The sequence below is a fragment of the Sorghum bicolor genome, chromosome 7, assembly GCF_000003195.3.
Source record: "Sorghum bicolor cultivar BTx623 chromosome 7, Sorghum_bicolor_NCBIv3, whole genome shotgun sequence".
Taxonomy (NCBI): domain Eukaryota; kingdom Viridiplantae; phylum Streptophyta; class Magnoliopsida; order Poales; family Poaceae; genus Sorghum; species Sorghum bicolor.
The window spans coordinates 63,720,519-63,740,475 of record NC_012876.2 but is presented as its reverse complement, the minus strand read 5'-3'; the positions used below and the strand labels follow the sequence as shown (position 1 = coordinate 63,740,475).

The 19,957-nt window shown below is 46.6% G+C and overlaps 4 protein-coding genes and 1 long non-coding RNA gene across 7 annotated transcripts; 3 read left to right on the top strand and 2 right to left on the bottom strand.

Annotated features, from left to right (window-relative positions):
• Window positions 2,429-5,289, top strand: LOC8055166. The gene is made up of 2 exons (XM_002445847.2): window positions 2,429-3,213; window positions 4,630-5,289. Exons 1-2 carry the CDS (start codon window positions 2,810-2,812, stop codon window positions 4,943-4,945), a joined length of 720 nt encoding a protein of 239 aa, XP_002445892.1. The 5' UTR covers window positions 2,429-2,809; the 3' UTR covers window positions 4,946-5,289.
• LOC8055165 (heavy metal-associated isoprenylated plant protein 44) lies at window positions 5,782-8,816 on the top strand. Its single transcript, XM_002445846.2, has 3 exons — window positions 5,782-6,615; window positions 7,312-7,384; window positions 7,725-8,816. The coding sequence occupies exons 1-3, from the start codon at window positions 6,610-6,612 to the stop codon at window positions 7,913-7,915; spliced, it is 270 nt and encodes an 89-aa protein (XP_002445891.2). The 5' UTR covers window positions 5,782-6,609; the 3' UTR covers window positions 7,916-8,816.
• On the bottom strand, window positions 8,947-11,714 carry LOC110436904. The gene is made up of 3 exons (XR_002454811.1): window positions 11,122-11,714; window positions 10,811-10,918; window positions 8,947-10,095 (listed from the first exon to the last, which is right to left on the bottom strand). It is a non-coding gene; the product is annotated as an uncharacterized LOC110436904 (long non-coding RNA).
• On the top strand, window positions 12,762-15,259 carry LOC8055164 (geranylgeranyl transferase type-2 subunit beta 1). 2 transcript variants are annotated; one of them, XM_002445845.2, is made up of 9 exons: window positions 12,763-12,921; window positions 13,020-13,173; window positions 13,277-13,393; window positions 13,557-13,623; window positions 13,732-13,880; window positions 14,267-14,400; window positions 14,491-14,589; window positions 14,695-14,770; window positions 14,886-15,259. In XM_002445845.2, the coding sequence occupies exons 1-9, from the start codon at window positions 12,784-12,786 to the stop codon at window positions 14,978-14,980; spliced, it is 1,029 nt and encodes a 342-aa protein (XP_002445890.1). In that variant the 5' UTR covers window positions 12,763-12,783; the 3' UTR covers window positions 14,981-15,259. The 2 variants fall into 2 exon arrangements, with proteins under 2 accessions (XP_021320434.1, XP_002445890.1); XM_021464759.1 differs by having other exon boundaries at window positions 12,762-12,921; window positions 14,267-14,589.
• On the bottom strand, window positions 15,583-19,349 carry LOC110436950 (AT-hook motif nuclear-localized protein 10). Of its 2 annotated transcripts, none has more exons than XM_021464757.1 (6): window positions 19,114-19,349; window positions 18,026-18,663; window positions 17,510-17,562; window positions 16,709-16,840; window positions 16,348-16,509; window positions 15,583-16,163 (listed from the first exon to the last, which is right to left on the bottom strand). In XM_021464757.1, the coding sequence occupies exons 2-6, from the start codon at window positions 18,555-18,557 to the stop codon at window positions 15,921-15,923; spliced, it is 1,122 nt and encodes a 373-aa protein (XP_021320432.1). In that variant the 5' UTR covers window positions 18,558-18,663; window positions 19,114-19,349; the 3' UTR covers window positions 15,583-15,920. The 2 variants fall into 2 exon arrangements, with proteins under 2 accessions (XP_021320432.1, XP_021320433.1); XM_021464758.1 differs by having other exon boundaries at window positions 19,021-19,124.

The following is a 19,957-nucleotide window of genomic DNA, read 5'->3' as shown; positions in this document are numbered from 1 at the left end:
GATTTCCCGTCACATCGAATCTTTAGACATAAGCATGAAGTGTTAAATATAGATAAAAATAAAAACTAACTACACAGTTTGGTCGAAATTGACGAGACAAATCTTTTGAGCCTAGTTAGTCCATAATTGGACAATATTTGTCAAATACAAACGAAAAAGCTACAGTGTCGATTTTGCAAAATATTTTGGAACTAAACAAGGCCTTAGAAAGAAGATAAATTGGTGACTAGCTCGCTAGTAGGTTAGCAAGTTCAAGGACTACCAAAGTAAGTTCAAGTGAGAGAACAAGGCTATGGGCGTCGTGAACGGCAATCGGGCTGGTCGTTTCGCCTCCGGTAGCCACCGGCGGGGCTCAATTCTGCGGCGAAACGACTCACGAGGCTACAGAACGCGAATGCAAATCCAGCAGCAGGTGCACGCTTCACAGCAGCACTGGCCGTTTCGCCTCCGGTAGCCACCGGGACTCCCGGGCACCTCGTGCCGTCGTCCGCCGTGGGCAGTTTCTCTGCTCTCTGCTCTCGCGCGCGCTCTCTCTCTCTCTCTCTCTCTCCCTGCAGGCCTGCACTACACGGAACACCGCGCGCACCACCGGAACACGCAACGACACCGGCCACATCCACAAGACCACCACACGGTGCACGCACGGGACCGCCGCAGCAGGCAGCAGGCAGGCAGCGCGTCGTCGGTTCAGGTGGAGTGGAGGGCCCCGAAAAATCGGGGAGGAATGAGAACTGCCGCGGAGACGTGTGGTTGGCCGGGGATGGGGAGCACGAGCGTCAGCGTCAGCCAGAAGCAGCAGCGCAGAGCACACCACACGCAGACACGCTAGAGCGGTGGAGCGTGCTGCGCGCAGGCCATGACTGGAAGAGGGATCATTGGCGCTGCCGGGCAGGGGCAGGGGCAGGGGCAGGGGCAGGGGCAGCACGCAGTAATAAACAAAACTGAAGCCAAACTGATCCGGTTCAGCGGCATGTGTTTGGTTGGCTTTGCGTGCCCTGCGTCGTGCCTGCAGCCTGCCTGCGTTCCATTTCCATCCATCCCCACGCCGAAGAAGGGCCGCCCGGAACACACGGCTGTGGCTAGGAAGCACACGTTTGTGTGCCATATTTTAGTGTGCACCGCCCACTGACTTTGTGGGCTCCGCCTGTTTTTGGGACAGGCTTGTTTTGAGACAACCTGCGGCAAGGTTTTCTGGGTCAAGCAAAGATTTCGAGACATGCATCTCCAAACTACCTTTACGTAGATAGAGTTGTCCGCTACGAGTAAGGCATGTTGGATCTTAGTAGTTCAAAGTATGAAATGTGTAACGACAAGTAAATAAGACTGTCTATAGATCCAAACACCCAACATTATGTGTGTAACCTTTCATGCAAAAAGAATATGATTTACCACTAAAACTGTATTGACTCTTCTCAGCATTCTGTAAGCTCGAGCTTTCGCATTTCACGCCGAATTGCAAAGACCATGGTACATTATTAAGGCACATGCTATATGGTGTTTCTCTGTATTTAATGTTTAATAAACGATAAAAGCAGCCATTGATGAGAAATCTAATTAAGTTGGAAGCACGTGTCATTTCGAACAGAAACCCCTCTAGAGAGAATAAGAGTTGTGTTGTTCCGATAATGACCCCCTTGCGGACGGAGGGATCGAGAGCAGCTGTGTATGCTTATTTGATAAGCGACAACATATTGTAAAGTTATAATACATTCTATACAGATGGCGCTATAACAGCGAACACCGACATAGTAACATTTGTCGTACATATACAAACAAGATAACACGTAGAGTCGAGTTCGCTGCTAGCACTATAATGAACTCTTCTCACGATTCACTAAGCTCAAGCTCCCATGTTTCATGATGAGCGACAAAGGACATGGTATGACGTGTTCAATAAAACGACAAAGGAGCTGCTTGAGAATCTAATTAAGTTGGACACCAATGCCGTTTCATACAGAACCCCCCCCCCCCCCCCCCCTCTGCATAGAGTAAGAGTTGTGTCGTTCCGACTAGAATTCCTCGTGGAGGGAGGGTCCAATAGGCTCTATACATGTTTGTTAGGTAAGCGACAATAGATTTTAAAAGATGTAACGTATTCTGTACCGATGACACCATAACGGTAAACATCACTGATATGATAACACTTATCGTCCATCGACAAACACGATAACACATATAGAGTCCATCATGCTCGGAATCCTCAAACTAAAACCCCCCTATGATTCAATTCATCAAGAATCAAGACAACTCAAGCGAGGGCACACAGTTCATCCCCCTGTTACAGATCACGTACGAGTGGGGGGGGGGGGGGGCAAAAATCTCCACAGATCACACGCATTCATGATTCATCACAGCGCGCGTGAGCCCGGCCCTACCTGTCAGAGACACGCCTGAGCGGCCACGCGGGGCGTTTCTCCACGGCGTCCTGGTACGGCAAGCGTTTCTGCCGGCCCCGACCCCGACTGCTTGATGATGAAGAAAAAAAAAAGAAATTGCGCCGCAGAGAGAATCCCAAGGCCCCCGGCTCCGTCTCCGTCCCCGTTTCCATCTCCATCTTCTCCACCTCACCGCCCGGCGCCCCCCCTGTGCGGTGGCCTCCTCCTCCCCTTTTAAACCTTGTGATTCTCTCTCTCTCTCTCTCTCGCCGTTGATTTGATTCGTTGAGAAGACAATCTCTGCGCCGCGCATAAACAAACGCGAGAGGAGTCGTCGCCCTGTCCCCGTCTCCTTCATCCACCCACCCACCCACCCACCAGGACCACCATAAACCCCGAGAAAAACCCCCCCGCACGCGCGGCGGGTGGCGGCCATGGCGCAGGCGCAGCCGGCCGGCAAGGGCCGGGAGCGGCGGGTGTCCATCGAGGAGGTGGCGAAGAAGCTGTCGCTGTGGCACACGGCCACGTTCCGGCCCATCCTGACCCACGACGAGCTGGAGCCCATCCTGTGCGCGGCGGGCTTCGTGGCGGTACCGCCGGCGCCCGCTCCCGCCAAGCAGCAGGACGAGCGGCCCGGGGTGGCGTGGCGAGAGTACGCGTTCCTGGGCGGCGGCAATGCGAGCCCGGCGGCGGTGGTCCCGCGGCGGTGGCTGGGCCCGCGCCCGCGCCTCCCTTACCCGCGCGTCGACGGCCTCCACCTCAAGACGTACCAGGCCTTCCTCGGCGCCGTCGAGGCCTACCTCGGCGCCCACCGCGTCTCCAACCTCTTCCACGTCAGGTGCGTGCGTCGCCACGTCTCGCTGCCTCCCCGGCCCCACCCACCACCCCTCACCCTGGCTGCGTTTGACTTTTCTCGCCGCCGCCGCCGCCTCTGCTCCCGTGCTTTGTTGCCTACTCGCTGTCCGGATAGGAACACGCGTAGCCTCCTCCGCTTTGTTACGACCGCTCGGCGCCTAGCTTTTGTTGCACGTACGCCTCTCGCTTGCACTGCACAGTGCACACACACACACACACATCGCCGGCGTGCCGCCGCCGCCGCCGCCGGGCCATCCTTTCGTCGTCGTGCTCCACGGTCTCTAGAGATACGATTTCTTCTCAATCGCAGACGAATTTTACTGATAGCGCCCGCTAGGAAATCCCGCGGGGAATCCTCGAGCAACCTAAAAGGGGAGGAAATTGCTTGTTTTTTTAGAGTTGATTGGCATTTGAAAGGATATTAGGTGGGACACTATCACGCTAATCGAGTTAGGTTTGGTGCTCACGCTTTTGCGTTTGCGAAACTGATGACTGGATCAACTCAACATGGCAGGAGGAGGGTTTTTAAGCAAGTAGTAATTGTTATTTATTTTTGACATGAAAGGTGAAGGTCGTTCAGTCCATTAGCGTGATGTGATTAAGATGCATGATCTGATCGCGGTAAATAGTAAAGTTTGGTTTGTCACATCAAACTTGCTGCTTGTTCGTTCTTATTCTAGCCGCCAACGACGGAGATCGAGTCCGGTGTCTCACGGCTAGCTCTCAGCTCACCCAGCCCTTTGGTATCATCGAGGATGGATGGGATTTGCATGAGCACTGAAAATGTCGCTGTCGTGTTTTTTTTTCACCTTTCATCTGCGATGGAAATTGGAATTGGTCCGTTGTTCGTTGTACGTACGTACTGCCCTGTTTTACCAGTTCTCAGCGATGCAGCCATGCGATGCGACTATGCAATGTACAAGAAGAAACAGGCTACCGGATTCTGAGTTTTCGAGTATTTTACAGTTGGTGAAATCGTCCAAAAATACAGTTGGTGAAATCGTCCAAAAAGAGGTCGATTTTTTGTGTGTGTGGAAACGAATTACGAGTGTTTTATTGGCAAATCTTTTTTTTTGGAAAAAAATAATTTTTATAGGCAAGATTTCTCGTTTACACTTTAGAGACACCTGGCATCCTCGCGTTGGGCTTTTTTTTCAGGCCCGATCAGCCCAGCCCTTTAGAAAGATAGCCCAGTCCAATCATGGCAATGAAAGTTACGCAGGCTGACACTTTGCAGTTGGGCCTGAGATCAGAGCCCTGTTCGCGTTCGGCATGCATGGTCTTCGTCCTCTCTCTTTTTTTTTTCCTGCGAGGACAATTGATTTATTTATTTTCGTTTCACCATTGTTGCTTACGTGGCACGTACTAATCCTCGTCGTCGTCTTGTTTCCGTGGTCAGGTTGATGCCGGTGACGAGCCCGCACGACCGGGCGTTCGACAAGGTGTTCCGGCCGATGCGGAACTGCAGCCCGGAAGAGGACGGGCTCATCGTGTACCGGGAGGGCACCCTGGACGACCTCACCGTGGAGACGTGCAGCCACCACGCCGCCACCGGGGACGACTTCGGCGTCCACGTCATCCCGGGGATCAGCTGCAGCGACCTCGGCTGCCTCCGCAAGGTGGACGGCAACTGCCACGAGGAGGGTTGCCGTCGCAGCGCCAATGGCCCCGACTTCTTCGCCGTCCAGCTCAAGGATCTCTTCCCCAGCTATTGAGATTAGCAGTGCAGCCTTCATGGTCAAGAGAATTTGCAGAATTACAGCTGAATTAGCGGCGAGGAATGCATCGCCATAGGCGTTATATTAATTAGTTGGCCTGTCAGCAGGCTGTTCCTTTCTTTCTGTCTCTCCAACAAGTGTATAATCTGTCTGAGAGTTGCGTGTATGCAATGTTGAGTGAGTTTTGTCGGCAGAGCATAAAGTTTTGGAAAGGTATCTCTACATAGCTGGGTTTAATCTAGAGGATGATTATTATATTTAGTGATATGAATATATGGAACCGTGTAGCTGCTAGTGACAAGTTGCTTAATCTGGTTGTTATATACTATACCTTGGTGTCATTGCATTTGCATGCGAATGTGAATGTGTGATAACTGTGATGCAATGCAATACACCAGCTCCAGTAGCTCACATTTCTTTTCTTTTCTTTTTGCCAGTAGTAGCACACCATTTTCATATATATGTATCCACGTTACATATAGTGTTTGTATATATATATTATGTTTTTTTTTCTTGATGACTCTTGAGTGATTGAGTCAACTGAAAAGCAAACTAGAAGAAGTTAAACAGGTACTAGCAGTTAGACTGCAACAGCATACATACAAAATAAGTTGCGTCATGGTGTTTTCTGGAAGGGAATGAAGGCAAGATTCATCTGCCCCCTGTGCTCTGTTCATGCGTGTGCTTCCGTGTGGAGACAGACAGGCACAGGCAGCAGCAGCCAGCATGGGGGGCACGCAAGAATACCAAACTTGCGTCACGGTCCATATTGCTGTCTCGTCGCCCTAGCGAGCTCTTTTTCTTCCCCATTCAGTCATCACCCTCCTCATCGTCGTGGCTCGCTTTAACCTTTTGCGCTTTTGCTCTTTTTGTAAGCTGTAACCACATTTAGCTAGCTAGCTAGGTCATCACTCAGCTCCTGCAGATCTCCAGACATTCCAAACTGTACGTCTGCACCAGCCTCTGCCCGACACCGCGAAAAGCGAGCTGCTTGGACTCGTCAATGGCGTCCGTCCGTTCATGTCCATGTCATCGATCGTAGGCCATACGAGGATCCTCTACGGCTAAATCACTCTTAACCATGGTCTTGATGCTGACACACACATGTGCGGCACCTCGCAGAAGGTGACCGCAGTCGATCAGAGGCTGGGCTGGAGATCAACCTCTCCTTTCGTGCCATGCATGAGCCATGGACCATTGAGAATGGAGCTCGGCAAGTAAACTAGTGGCCGGATCAGAAGGATGAGCAATAAGAGTGAGACCCAGGGCCTCGATGGGTGAGACCACCGGTCGCTCTTCTCCATGAAGACCTAGGGGTTGCCTTTGAGAAAGCAGAGGAGGTCACTGTGTCATGCACATAACTAGGTAGGGTCGTAGAGGTCTTATAGCTTAGCTTATTTAGATTGCAACAACAGCAGCAGGAACGAATCTCTCTTGAGCACCGTCTTTAACCTTTTCCCTTCATCACATCCTGCCCCCTGCTCGATCTTTACGCTTTTTGTTAGGGTTGTTGCTTGCCTCTATAAGAAGACTGCTCCTGCTCTCGTCTTATTCCCTTCTTCTTCTTCCTCCCATATCGATCCTGGATCGAAAGCCGGCCGACGACGGCATAGCTATAGTATAGCATCATCAACCAGACAGAACAACCGCCAGTTTCTTCCATGGAGGTATGGGGGATTGTTTCCATTCTATCTCATTGGAATTCATGGTGGTCTGATATATAAATGTGGTGGTCTGATATATCAATGTGCATATGTGTTGACATGTCATAGGTTGGTTGTTCGTGTAAAGTTGTTGTGATGATTAATTCATGATGTTTTATGGGTTCCGTTGTTGACGAACACCTCCGGGGGGGGGGGGGGGGGGAATTTGTTCAGATCTTAATGCTGAAACATGTAAAGAACTCCAATTAGTGTTTCTGATGGGCACTTTTCTTTCTTTCTTTGGTTTTTGCCTCTGGTCTCAACATTAAGCTTTCTGTCGTTCATCAGTTATTACAGTTAATCCTATCAGAAACTGTAAATAATGCAGCAACATATAGTACGCGCATGCATGATCATGTTTACCCACCTGCAGTGCATTGCAACAAGAGGTGTTGGACGTACTCCTACTATAGGTAGCAAAAGGTGCAAAGCTTCTGCTGAAACAGTGAACCAGCAGTATGATAATAATCATGAAAATATATACTAGCACACTTTAATCTGCAGTGTTGCTTTTTTTTCCTTTGCATGATGAACTAACTCGCAAAGTCGCAAGCAAGCAATGCAAGCTAGCTAGCACATGCACATGTCATGCATGTACGAAAGGCATGCATGGTGATAACAATAATCCTGTGTGCATTTCCTGATTGCTGGCGTTCTCAGAGCACGGAGCTGAAAGTGGAGATGGTGGCATTGCATGAGAAGCGGGTACGCAAATGCCTGTCCAAAGTGAAAGGTACGTAGTACCTGATGAGCTCCTTCTTCAGCTAATAAAGCCCATTCCGCCGTCCATCCCGCCCAGCCAGCACCAGGGGGGCCGGCCGGCCGGCATATACAGGCAGCTGGCAGATCACTTCCAGTACGATCGACATGCATGCAGCAGCAGCTGCTGCTGCTGCCGTCGTCGTCCATATGTCCATGCAGCTGCTAGATCTGAATTCTGAACGTCCTTTAAATAATTCAGCTCCCTCTTCTTCTTTACCCAAAGCCGGCCTGTCTGGCGTTCGCGCCGTTGTTTTTATTTTCCTGACCCTGACGTGGATCATGGTCATGGCCGGCATTGTTCATATATGCAGGGATCGAGCGGGTGGAGGTGGAGGCGAGCCTGCAGAAGGTGGTGGTGACGGGGTGCGTGAACCGGAGCAAGATCCTCAAGGCGCTCCGCCGGGTGGGGCTCCGCGCCGAGCCATGGTCGCCGCACAACGAGCTGCTCAGCGCCTACGCCACCACCACCCTCATGTTCAACAACTCCTACGCCTTCTTCTGAAACATCAATTCCAGTCGTATCTCTGCTGATCCATCATACGCATCTCTCGATCGATCGCCAGTCTCACTCTCACCACCACCGTACCTCCACATATATATATATATATATATATATATATATATATATATATATATATATATATATATATCGAGATCTCGATCGCCAGGCCGGTGGTCTGCAGTACAGATGGAGGACGACGAACCTGCACAAAGCAGATGGGGACTAGCTGTAGTTGGATCCTTCTAGCTAGCTAGCTAGAGTAGTAGCTTCTTTTTTTCTCTCTCTTTGCGTGCTTGGCTTGCTTGGGTTTGTTGGGAACGTGCATCAAGACGTACGTACGTTCCGCGTGTATGTACACAAAGACGGCATTTTAATTTCTCTTTCTCTTGGGGCAGCAAACTAACGCTACTCAGATGTAATGTGTGGCTGTGCGTGTGCAGTGCAGTATACTAGCATCCACACATATGTCGAGGCTGCAACCAAGCAGGTGTAAAACGTTGTGAATCTTGGCAAGAATTGAGCCGGCCGGTGCCATGATGCATGCATGGTTCGTCGGTCAGTTTCGATATGAGAACCACCATGCTTGAATCTTGGCAAGAAACTCTGCATTGCACAATTGCAGCGTTGTTGCCGGGCCAGGGGCCACGATCAGCTAGAGTCCAGTCCAGGTGGGCTGGGGGCGGCGCACACCGGTTAAGGCCCAAAAGAACCAGCCCATCAGGCCTGTTTTCCCTTCTGCCCTCAAGGGATCCCGCGGTCAAAGCAACGTGCCTGAGCTGTTGACCGAGCGCCATGGCAATCGGAGATTGCGGGGTGCTCGGTGGCGCCGCCCGCGGTGGTCGCCGGCGAGTGCCTTGTTTCGGATCGCGATCAAAGAATACTAGAACATTGCGCGGCGTTGCCGCGCCAAATGGCCCTCCAGATATGAATAGTCATAATTCTGGATGTTATGTACATAAGATATATGGTACACATGCATATATAAAGTTCTGTCATAGTTGAAAATACACTAAAGCTGAATGGTACAAAAATTGAGAATTTGTGGAGCAATCATAAATTGTTGTAATAGCTTATGTCATGCTATCTATATATGTAGGGGTATTTGTGAAATGATTGTTTAGGGTGCCATAGCGCCTTGAAGGTCGGATCAGTACCCAGACTCAAACTCGCCCAAAGGGGAGCAAGGCCATCAGCAGCCATATTACAAGAATGCCGGCTATGAGCTACACTATACGAAATGAAATTACTTCTTAGCAAACCCCCATCCACCTGATCACGTGCTTGAAGAGAAGGCTCCATCGCAGTTGATGTTAACGGTATTCACCAAAGGTGGTGTCCAAATTTTTCTGGGTTTCGACTGAACATCCACTTCCTTGGACTGCTTGAGTGTCGACCACTCTGCTGCAGAGGAAACGATCAAACATGCCAACCGTCCACTATCTCTCGGCTGCTCACCTTCTGTTAAGTAGTGCTTCTCCTCCCTGCCATCTCTTGACTGTTAAGTAGTGCTTCCCCTCCCTGCCAGATACTTGAAACAAAAGGATGGCAGGGAGGGGAAGCACTACTTAACAGATTCATTAGTACATTTGTCAGTTAATATGTAATAACTTTAGCAGTGAAACCTATTGGGTACACTGCCAGAAATACTTTAGCATGGTGTGTATTGTTTGCATAATGAAGAAACATTAACAGAAAAATATGCAGTTATGGGTAAATGTGATGTATATCTATGTTTAGCATTAATTGATTAATCTATATGAATGGTAAAAGAAAGTGAGCATCGCAGTCGCTGCTTCCAGAAATTGTTGGATTGCTACTAACTTCCTCAAATGGGATAGCAACATGGGGTGGCCTCAGTTTGCCATTTAATAAGGAGCTAAAATGTTCATTGCAATCTGCTCTTTCTTAAAACTCTGAATTCAAATACCTGGACACAGGTTTTAGAAGAACATGTAACTGTGAAATTAACACCTGGCAACCTTTTTATTTTCAGTGGTAGAGTCCAAACGGAGAGACTGCAAAACTTAAATGAGAATATCCCTGGTGGTCGATAATTGGTCAGCAGATCTATCTGTTTCTTAACATGGAAGCGACTTCATTCTAAGTTCCTTGTTGCCCTATAAAGTCTTCAGAAGGAACCAAAGGAGTTATATTACCTCTTGTTTGTCAAGCTATTTGACCTGAAGGTAAAATAAAAAATATGTATGAAGCAAAAATAGAAGAAATGCATATTGTAAATTCAAATAACAACTTTTACAAACTATAAGTTTGATTAGGATGTATAAGAAAGAATGTAATTCTACTGACAAGTAAGGTTTGTCTCTGGCAGATAAATATAAGTTTGTGTTTCAAATGCCTATATGTCACCATGATATTGCTTCATCTACACTATAATCCAACGTTTGCTGTTTTCAAATTAAACCGGCGGGTATCTCATAGCTGCAACATGCAGCTCACTTGTGTTAATACAAAAATTTATCCTTTAAATGATGAATAGAAAACTAAAACTAAAATTATCTATTAGAGCTAATTTTGTCAGACACATTTTTCCAATTGTCATTATATTTTGTATCTTACTATCGGGCAATTTGGGTTAGTTGTGCATTATCTCAAAGATTGGTTGTGTCGTCTGTAAGCAAGAAAGCAGTTGTATTGTATACCAAATTGCTCATATGTGACCAAATAGGACAATCAAATATTCGTTCTGAAGTTAAGCTTACAGGTATCTCACAACTATTTCATATCATCATGGGACAGGTCAATCTTAAGTAAATTAGTAATTTTAAAACTGGGAAATCATGACCAATATGCAAGTACCCAGACCTATATTTTTCCAACTGCTAAAGAAATGAAAAGCCATATCTATTGCTGAAACAACCTTGTATCCAGACCTACCTTTTCAGTTGCACAAGCGTACAGAGGAAAATCTTTGACAATGCTGATAGCTCAAGTTGCTTTCCTTCCTTGTTGAGGAACTCCAATTGAGCGGATCAGTAGCTTTGCCTGCAATCATGTTATAAATTTGTAATCAAGCATATATCCTATAGAATTAGCACAAACTGAGCACTACTATGATTTTATCATTTATATATACAGCGGATAAGATTGAACTGATTTTTAGAAGCAATACTTATATGAGCAGTGTTAATAATACGGAGTATCTATTGCATTCTTAATTACACATGAATTGAGGTGTGGAGCCTTACATTGTCATTCTCCATCAGCTTGGTGCTGTTGTAAAATTTGAAGCCTGATGGCACTGGTGGCCTGGTGGGTAGGAGAGGACGCGAGGTCTTTCATCTTTGGTGATGGCCTGGGAATGACCCAGCGTGGTCTGCGCTGGCGGCACTCGCACCGGCGGCGGTAGGGATGGGAGCTCCTTAGCGATGCACGGTACATGGAGGGCCGAGGAGAGCAAGGCGCAGATGCCTGTAGGGGAAGCAGGAGGCGCCAACGGAGATGTGGAGGCGGAGGCCAACTGGCCGAGGGACAGGTCCGAGACGTTGTCCGTCGTGTCCGCGTCGAGGAAGAGAAAAGCGCCGTGTGTAGGTGGGGCCCTCGAGGAAGAGGAGGAGCTGATGGCCTCCTCGGCGCGGGCGATGCCGTTGCCGCGGACTGGGTGGTGGTGTGCGTTCGGAGGGCGGCGGCCAGCAGGGGCATCAGAGGTACGGGGAAGAGGACTGGAAACAAATTGGAAAAAGGACTGTGTTGGAAAGATTTGCGATTGAAATTTTCTCGAAGGATCTAGACAGAAACGTCGCCACGAGCCAATCCGACGGCTTTCGACTCTCTATCGGGAGATCCGACGGATATCAAGAGATAGATGACGTGGAGGGCTATTTTGCAAAGACCGCGACGCGGTTTCAGTTTTTAAAGATTACGCTGAAAAGGGCTCTGTAGTTTACAAAATGACCGTTAATATGGTCCAATTGCTCCCTAATTTGTTGGGATGAAAAAGGACATGACAAATCCGGCTCCGTCCTGTTTCTCTGTACTTGTCCCATCCATAATCGAAAAAAAAATTGTCCCATCTTTTCAAAATTATAATCTTAGCTTAGGGTTCAGTGGAGCAAGAATTAGAGAACAATGCATGGATACCTACACTACACAATAAAATAGTAACCACTATTCAAATTGAATAATTTGTTGCTTCGGGAATTCGATTGCAAGAGGTGCATCTACAATCTAGAGTGCGAGATTTGGTCACCTAGAGATGGACGACTTATGCCTAATATTCCACTCGTTGGCACACAAGGTGCAATTCAAGGCTCCTACTCTAGGCACAAACCAAACTTAATAAGGAGATGCTAAAAAAACTTAATAAAGGAAAGCACATGCAGAAAACGAGTACGGTGTCTTCACTTGAATTTTATTGCAAGATAAAACCCTAATCCCAGACAACTTGGTATTAAGGGTTAGCCTCACAATGATGTTTTTTTAATGTAATGCCTCTCTTCCACCTTGAGACTGGGAAAGACACCTTTGCTTCTAGTGCCCCTTTGCCCATGCGGTCTGGAACCATATTTGACTTGGGAGTATCTCAGCGTTAAGTTACCTGTGCTTGCCGATGTGAGCACCACAATTAGTGCCTGGTGGGAAAAAAACACCCGTGAGGTTCCAAAACACAAGAGGCACAATTTTAACTAAATCATCTTTGACAATGACCTAAACAGCTTAGCAGATACTAGCTGTAAAAGTGACGGAAGCCAATTCTTAGTGCAAAAGGGCTTTTAATACTTCCAGCAATCTGCAGCATCTGACGAGTCCCACCTCTCCACCTTGGGCCTTGGCGAGTCCCACATCGGCACCTGGGCCTTGGGCCTTGGCCCAGCTAACCCACTGCCTGCGCTCCGGCAGTTGCAGTTCCCATGCGCCTCCTCCCCAAACTGCCTCCCAGTCTCGGTGGAAGGACTCGACTCAGGAAGGCGGAGCAGAAGGCGGCCATGGCGGACGAGGCGGAGCTCGCCGCGGACCAGCACGTCCGCTACATCGTCACCGTGGAGAAGGTAACGAGCGCGGCCACGCCGCCCTTCCCGCCCCGCATCCCCCTCGAATCCTCCCCCCCCCCCCCGCTTCCCAACGCCCGCTCTTGTCGTCGGCGCAGAAGAAGGACTCGTTCGAGTCGCTGGTGATGGAGCACATCCGCCTCAACGGCGCCTACTGGGGCCTCACCACGCTCGACCTCCTCCACAAGCTCCACGCCGTCGACGCCGCCGAGGTCGTCGACTGGATCATGTCCTGCTACCACCCCGAATCTGGTAGCTCGCCCCTCGCCCAACCCTCGCTCTGTTTTTTTTTTCTCCCCCGGTCAATTGGACTGTGGAGAATTAGGTTGTCGATTCGTATGTGTGGTCTGCGCAGGCGGATTTGGAGGGAACGTTGGGCACGACCCGCATGTCCTCTACACGCTTAGCGCCGTGCAGGTCCTCTGCCTCTTCGACCGGCTCGATGTCCTTGACGTCGACAAGGTTGCTGATTGTATCCTTTTTCCCAGATTTTGAATTGGGTTCATGCTGTTGGTGTATTTAAGCTTGAGATTACCAATGTCCCAGTGAGCAAAGCCAATTCTGCAACCTTGGTTTTATTATTAAGCTCACTGAACTTGAATTCTAGTTCCTCTTCCTTATCTAAATCATGTCAGATGTTGCGGGACTGCAAAACAAGGATGGATCATTTTCTGGCGATACTTGGGGTGAAGTTGACACTAGGTAAAAAACCTTTTATGTGTTGCCACTTTCGAGCTCCTAGCATAACAATCCATGTGAGCTAGTAATTCAAAGTTTTGAACTTGTTGCTCTTTTTTTCTGTATATGTAGGTTCTCGTATATTGCCCTATGTACCTTATCATTACTGCACCGTCTGCATAAAATAGATGTGCAAAAAGCTGTAGACTTCGTTGTTAGCTGTAAGAACTTGGATGGTGGATTTGGTGCTATGCCAGGAGGGGAGTCTCATGCTGGACAAAGTATGTCTTACCTTGACTTCACCTGAAAATCTGCTTTTCTGAGTGCAACTGGAATTTAATCGATTGTTTCTAGAGGATGCTTTATCAGAGAGTAAGAATGGGCAAACTGATCATGGAATGCAGTAGACTATTTTTCACAGGAATATTACTACATTATTTTACATGTAATCTGACTTATACTATTGTAGACTTGTAGCACCACAACTTCCTTTGATTATTGATGACATTTAGATTTGACCTATTCTAGTGTCACCATAAGACTAGCTGCCTAGTAGCTTGAGATTAGCTTTGCTGGATGTGATTAGTTCCAGACTCAGGTATTTTCTGCAAGCTATTGCTTTAACAGTGGTTCAGGTAACCTGAACACCATATACATGTGCATGCAGTATTTTGTTGTGTCGGCGCACTTGCAATCACTGGGTCCCTGCATCACATTGATAGAGATCTCCTCGGATGGTGGCTCTGTGAGCGTCAGTGTAAAGATGGAGGACTTAATGGGCGGCCTGAGAAATTAGCAGATGTGAGGTTTACTTTGTTATTAGTCATGTATGCTTTGCCTTCAATACATGTTGCCACTATGGATTTGATTGAACCGTTACAAATTCTCAAGGTTTGCTACTCATGGTGGGTGTTATCAAGCTTAGTAATGATTGATAGAGTGCATTGGATTGACAAGGAAAAGCTAACAAAATTCATACTAAACTGTCAGGTAACTGTTTATTAGTCCCTCTACTGCCATTTGGGTAACCGTATGTCCCTTGACTTATAAATATTGGTTCCAATTCCAACTCTTCTCATTCATGTTGATCGGAAGGACAAAGAGAGTGGTGGCATTTCAGATAGGCCAGACAATGCAGTCGATATCTATCACACATACTTTGGAATTGCAGGTGCTGCTTTCCTTCCCATACTGTGGTACTTTTATCATAAGAATCTTTGTGTGACACGAAAATGGATTAGAATTATGAACACTTTGCTGAATCAGTTAACCTCTCTTGCAAGCAGGACTTTCATTAATGGAGTACCCTGGGGTGAAGCCTTTGGATCCTGCCTATGCACTGCCGTTGGATGTTGTCAATAGGGTTTTCATGAAAAAATAGAACATTCCATATATGCTGATTGCTGAGATCTGCTGAGACGATGCTGTCAAATGTGGGTGCTACTTCACATAATCACAATAGTTAGCTTTGACAGAGAAATAGCTGAGGTGTACAATCAGTTTTACGTTGGAAACATGAACATGTTGGAATATCATAATAGCACATCGTGGACTTTTTGAGCATCGACCATACATTGGTACTGAAGTCTACGCTTAACTCAGTCGCAAACATTGGCTGTGACCTATCCTCAATTTGTGCTTAGATAATGTTTTTCTAGCATCTGCCACTTGCCCTGTTGAATGTTTCATGTATGTTTTGTTTTGCTAGATGATCTGATTCTCTTGTTCAATTACCAACATTGTGTGTTTGATGACGCACTAGTCATGAACTATGTAAAAAACAGATCACTTCTTTTGTTTTAAAATGAAAAAAACAAGGCTAGCCACCGAAGTGGGCATAGTTTGACACAGAACAGAACCATAAGGGCTCGGCATACCATCAAGGAAGCCAAATGTATTCAAGGCAAAAGGCTCAAATTTTCAGTGAGAACCAAAAATATTTGCACAAAGCCTTTGGCTCCACACGTTCTCGAGAGCAAAAAATGGTCAGGCGCAAACAACAAATTCATATAAGAAACTTCTGATTCAAATCCACATGCCTTGGTAGAACATTTAACTAAATAACATTTGATAACGCTCAAAGGATCACATGGTTACAGCTCAATACACCTAGCACAGGAATTCAGGGTGAAACCTACAATAGGAGCTACAAATTTACCAGATGCAATTCTCTTCCTACCCAAGCTTCTGATTTATACTACATAAGAGCTACTCAGAGAACGAGCGCTACTGAACCGCAAATTGCTACATCCTGCATTCCTGACCGGGAGGCAGTTCGCTCATAATGGTATATGCCTGGAATTGGTCAAGAGGATGCAAACTCATTTCCAAGGCATGCTAGACAGGAACGGCGGTTGGTTATTATTGCTAGCAGCCATGCCTTGATGCAGTGGTGGTGGGCTTCCAGTGCCACCAGATAACTCGCTCAATGTACCTCTTGAAGGAGGGCTGTTGGGTCCCATCCCGGTGGTCGGAGCGACCTTCAGTGGCACTGATGTGGGTTCTGAAGGAGCATGCTTTTTTGACTCTTTTTTGCCTCCAGAATTGAAGCTTCCCAGTACTATCTGCAGAGAATATATGCAGATAATCAGCATCATTTTCTTGAGTACACATGTACAACGGACCAATAAATTAAGGCAGTAGAGATTACACAGTGATTTCAAACTTTAATGATATGAAACCCATTTTGGAGCACTACATTTAGAAAACGAGGGAATGCAGGGAAATTGCAGTGGAGAAACATAATACCTGAACTGGTGAAGCTGCTATGAGAAGTCCCGCAACTCCACCACCCAACAGACGACCATCAGGACCAGCCAGGGACACACTGAGTCCTCCAGTTCGACTACGCTGACCACCATTCTCCACCAGGAGGAATGAGCCTGACAGTGATAGTATCTCAAATCGACCCTACAGGGAAAAAATGAAATTATAATCATTTGTAATACAGATATCTACATTGTACAGTGATTGCGTCTGCAACTAGACCAGAAGTTTCCACCTCTCATGATTAAATCATAATATCTAGAACCTTTACAATTAAAAGCTTGAGACTTTCTATTTCACAGATAAGTGTGTTTATTAGCTTCCACTGGCCATAGGCACAAACCTCGTATGTTACAGTTCCACCTGATGTAGCAGTCTGACGAAGCGTCACATTTGATATGGCACCATTTGCTGAAAGAACACAAATTGCACGCGTTCCATGCTGAGAAAATGACATAATCTTTGATGACACATCCTGAAAAGAGTGTGTTTTGTTATATTTCAGAAAACACTACTAATAAATAAGACTGAACCCTAAAAATTGCTTTCATTAACAGTCACAGATCCAGAACTCAACACCTTAACACTGAAATAAAAAGAAATGCTATGCAAGTACCACTAATTAGCAAAGCTACAGCAACTGAAATTATTTGACATCAAACATCATATAATGAAAGATACAAACATGAAGGTTAAACAGTAATGCTATGAAGTGGCAATCATATGCACAAGCCAAAACTGGGAGGGCAAAACTTGAAATGTGCCAAACAATCAAGAGAAGAATAATCAGTTACCACAGTACAAAATGTCAAGAATTTACTTTATGCTCCCATCAGCACCACATGATGGAAGACATCTAAGCATAATGTGTTATGCTCAGTTGGAATTGCATAATGCTTCAAATTAAATGTCTGAATGAACAATTTGGCAATTCAACTTATTGACGGAATGACAAACCATACCTTTTTTGTTTTTGTAAAAGAGGTTGCATAGTGGGAACATTATATATAGAAAAGTAGAGCAAAAAGAGAAAGTCCAAAAGAATGTAAACACGTGCAAAGAATCCAGGAAGAATAAAAGCAAGAACATATTCTGACAATAAAACAACAACCAACATGTTCAAATGCAAGATAGCGTGTTATACCTCCCCAGCTTGAACTGTAATAACATGAGGTGTAAATCCAGCTCCTGATGACCCTGCAAGATGATTTCATGTTAGGGCTAGTTATGCTAAAAATCATCAACAGAAAAATGAGTCAATGTACATCAGCTTTGCAGGACTTGGAACAATTAGCAGCATGTTTCGTAATTCAGCAGAGAAATAACCCACATGTCAGCACTCTCAAAACGAACATGTGATAAATTGTACACTGAAATAACTGAGGACAAATAAGTCCATCTACAATTTATAGTTTTGCACAGTTAACTAATTAAAGCTAGAAGGGTAGTCTAACCAGTACATCCTTCAGCTCACCATGAAACAGATTCAAATTCTAAAAGGACGGCGGCACTTGAGCCAGTTCAATCTCAATAATAACTTTATCCTGATATATCATGCTGAAACTATCCACAAGTACTTCTCCAGTTCCTACTAATTCTGAGTCTAGAAACCATACCAAAACCTTAAAATCAGTGTAAATGATAGGAGTAGAAATTTTACCAGCAGCATCCACGCGCGGCTTGTTGGTAGAACCCTTAGGCCGGCCCCGCTTCTTAAATCCATCTGGCGACACCACTAGCAGAGAGCTCGCCGGATTTAACCCAGCCGGTGAGAACGGCCCGGAAGAACCCTGCCCTGTCGCTGGTGACCCTGTAGCCGGTGATCCCGTAGCCGCCGACGCAGGCACCAATGCCAGCGCCATGGACCCGTCGGGCCCGTACTTTCTTGGTCGCCCGCGCTTCTTCTTGGCCACCGGCTCCCCCATGCCAGGCACAGCTGACGCGCCATTGCCACCAACGACCGTCGCCGCAGACATGCTAGTGCCGTGGGCTGGGCCCTGCGGCTGGTAAGACGGCGTCGCGGCCGAGGAGCTCACCGGAGCGTACACAGCGGTGCCGTCCGCAGTGTACGCCATGCGCACGCTCTGCATGGCCGCGGACGCCGGCGGCCCAGGCACCGGCGCCGGCGGGCTCTTCGGCATGCCGAATAGATCCCTCCCTGCCATCAGCCCTTGCTCGGACCTCACCTCCATGGCGGACCACCACCCTTTTCTTGGACTAGAACTCAAATCTGCAATCTTTAGCCACTGGAGAGAGCTCACGAGCGCTCAAGTGAGGTCAGGACTAGGGATTGCGAACCTGCAAAAAACCCATAAAACCCCTCACCGCTCAAGTACGAGATCTTTCACGCGACAAACACAAAGTTTTACGGCACAGGCAAATTTCTCGAAGAAATGGAAGACGGAAATAAGTAGAAATGAAAAGAAAAGTAAATTACTGGCGGAAATGGGAGATTAAAAAAAAATGGCAAAGGAAATGGTAAAAGGTCCAAGAAAAAAGGTAGGTTTAAAGCCAACAAAGCACAGAAGCTGTAGATCCCCACTTTTGCCCGGATTTTGCAGGGGGGGTACCCAACAAATCACCAGAATTTCTGACCCAGCAGTTGGAGAATGAAGAAAAAAAGTATGAGTTCAAAAGTATAAGCAAGTTCCAGACCGGAAGCTCATGAGCTAGGAGAAGGCATCACACTAGCACCACAGACTCACGCAAGGAGATGAACAGATTAAGATAAGGGAGATTTCAGCTAACCTAGAACTCATGGTTTCTTGCTAATGGCCTCCAATTTATCTCTCTTTTTTCCTCTTTTCCTCACCCATACAGTTCACACGGGCTCTTTCGTTTTCGCAATTAACAAAAAGGATTTTGTCGCGGAAAAGGAAAAATAGGAAGCAGGTAAGTAAAGCACGCCAAAATTGCCTCGGGAGATTTATTGCTGTAGCAGATAAGAAGGGAAGAGGAGTAGATGGATCACGGATGCGGCGGTCTACCTCATTTGACCCCAGCACTTGTGTTATTTACTTTGAGATCCCCCTCTGCCTATTGGCCTTTATGGGCCTGTTTGGCTCTAGTAAGGTCTTGTTTAGTTTCTAAAAAATTTTAAGATTCCCGTCACATCGAATCTTGCGTCACATGTATGGAGTATTAAATTTAGACGAAACAAACTAATTATACAGTTTGCCTGTAAATCGTGAGATGAATCTTTTGACTCTAATTAGTCTATAATTGGACAATATTTATCACAAACAAACGAAAGTGCTACAGTACCTAAAATCCAAAATTTTTGCCAACTAACAAGACCTAAGTCTCCCTATCGCCGAGGCAACAATATGGTCCAAAGGCCACCTCTATTAATCAAACTTAGAGCTAGCTGAATCAATTTTGTAATCACGAAATAATATGAAAATAAGAGATTAATTTAGACTTGAGAGATAGATCCTACACATTTCACGATACATCTCTCTCATAGCGCGATATTCAAGACTACTTATTGCATTATCTTTTTCCTTTATATTTATTAGCTTAGAGCTAGTGCTAGCTCATATGCTTCCTAAGGGCACTCACAATGCAGACTTTATCATAGAGTCTAAAGTTA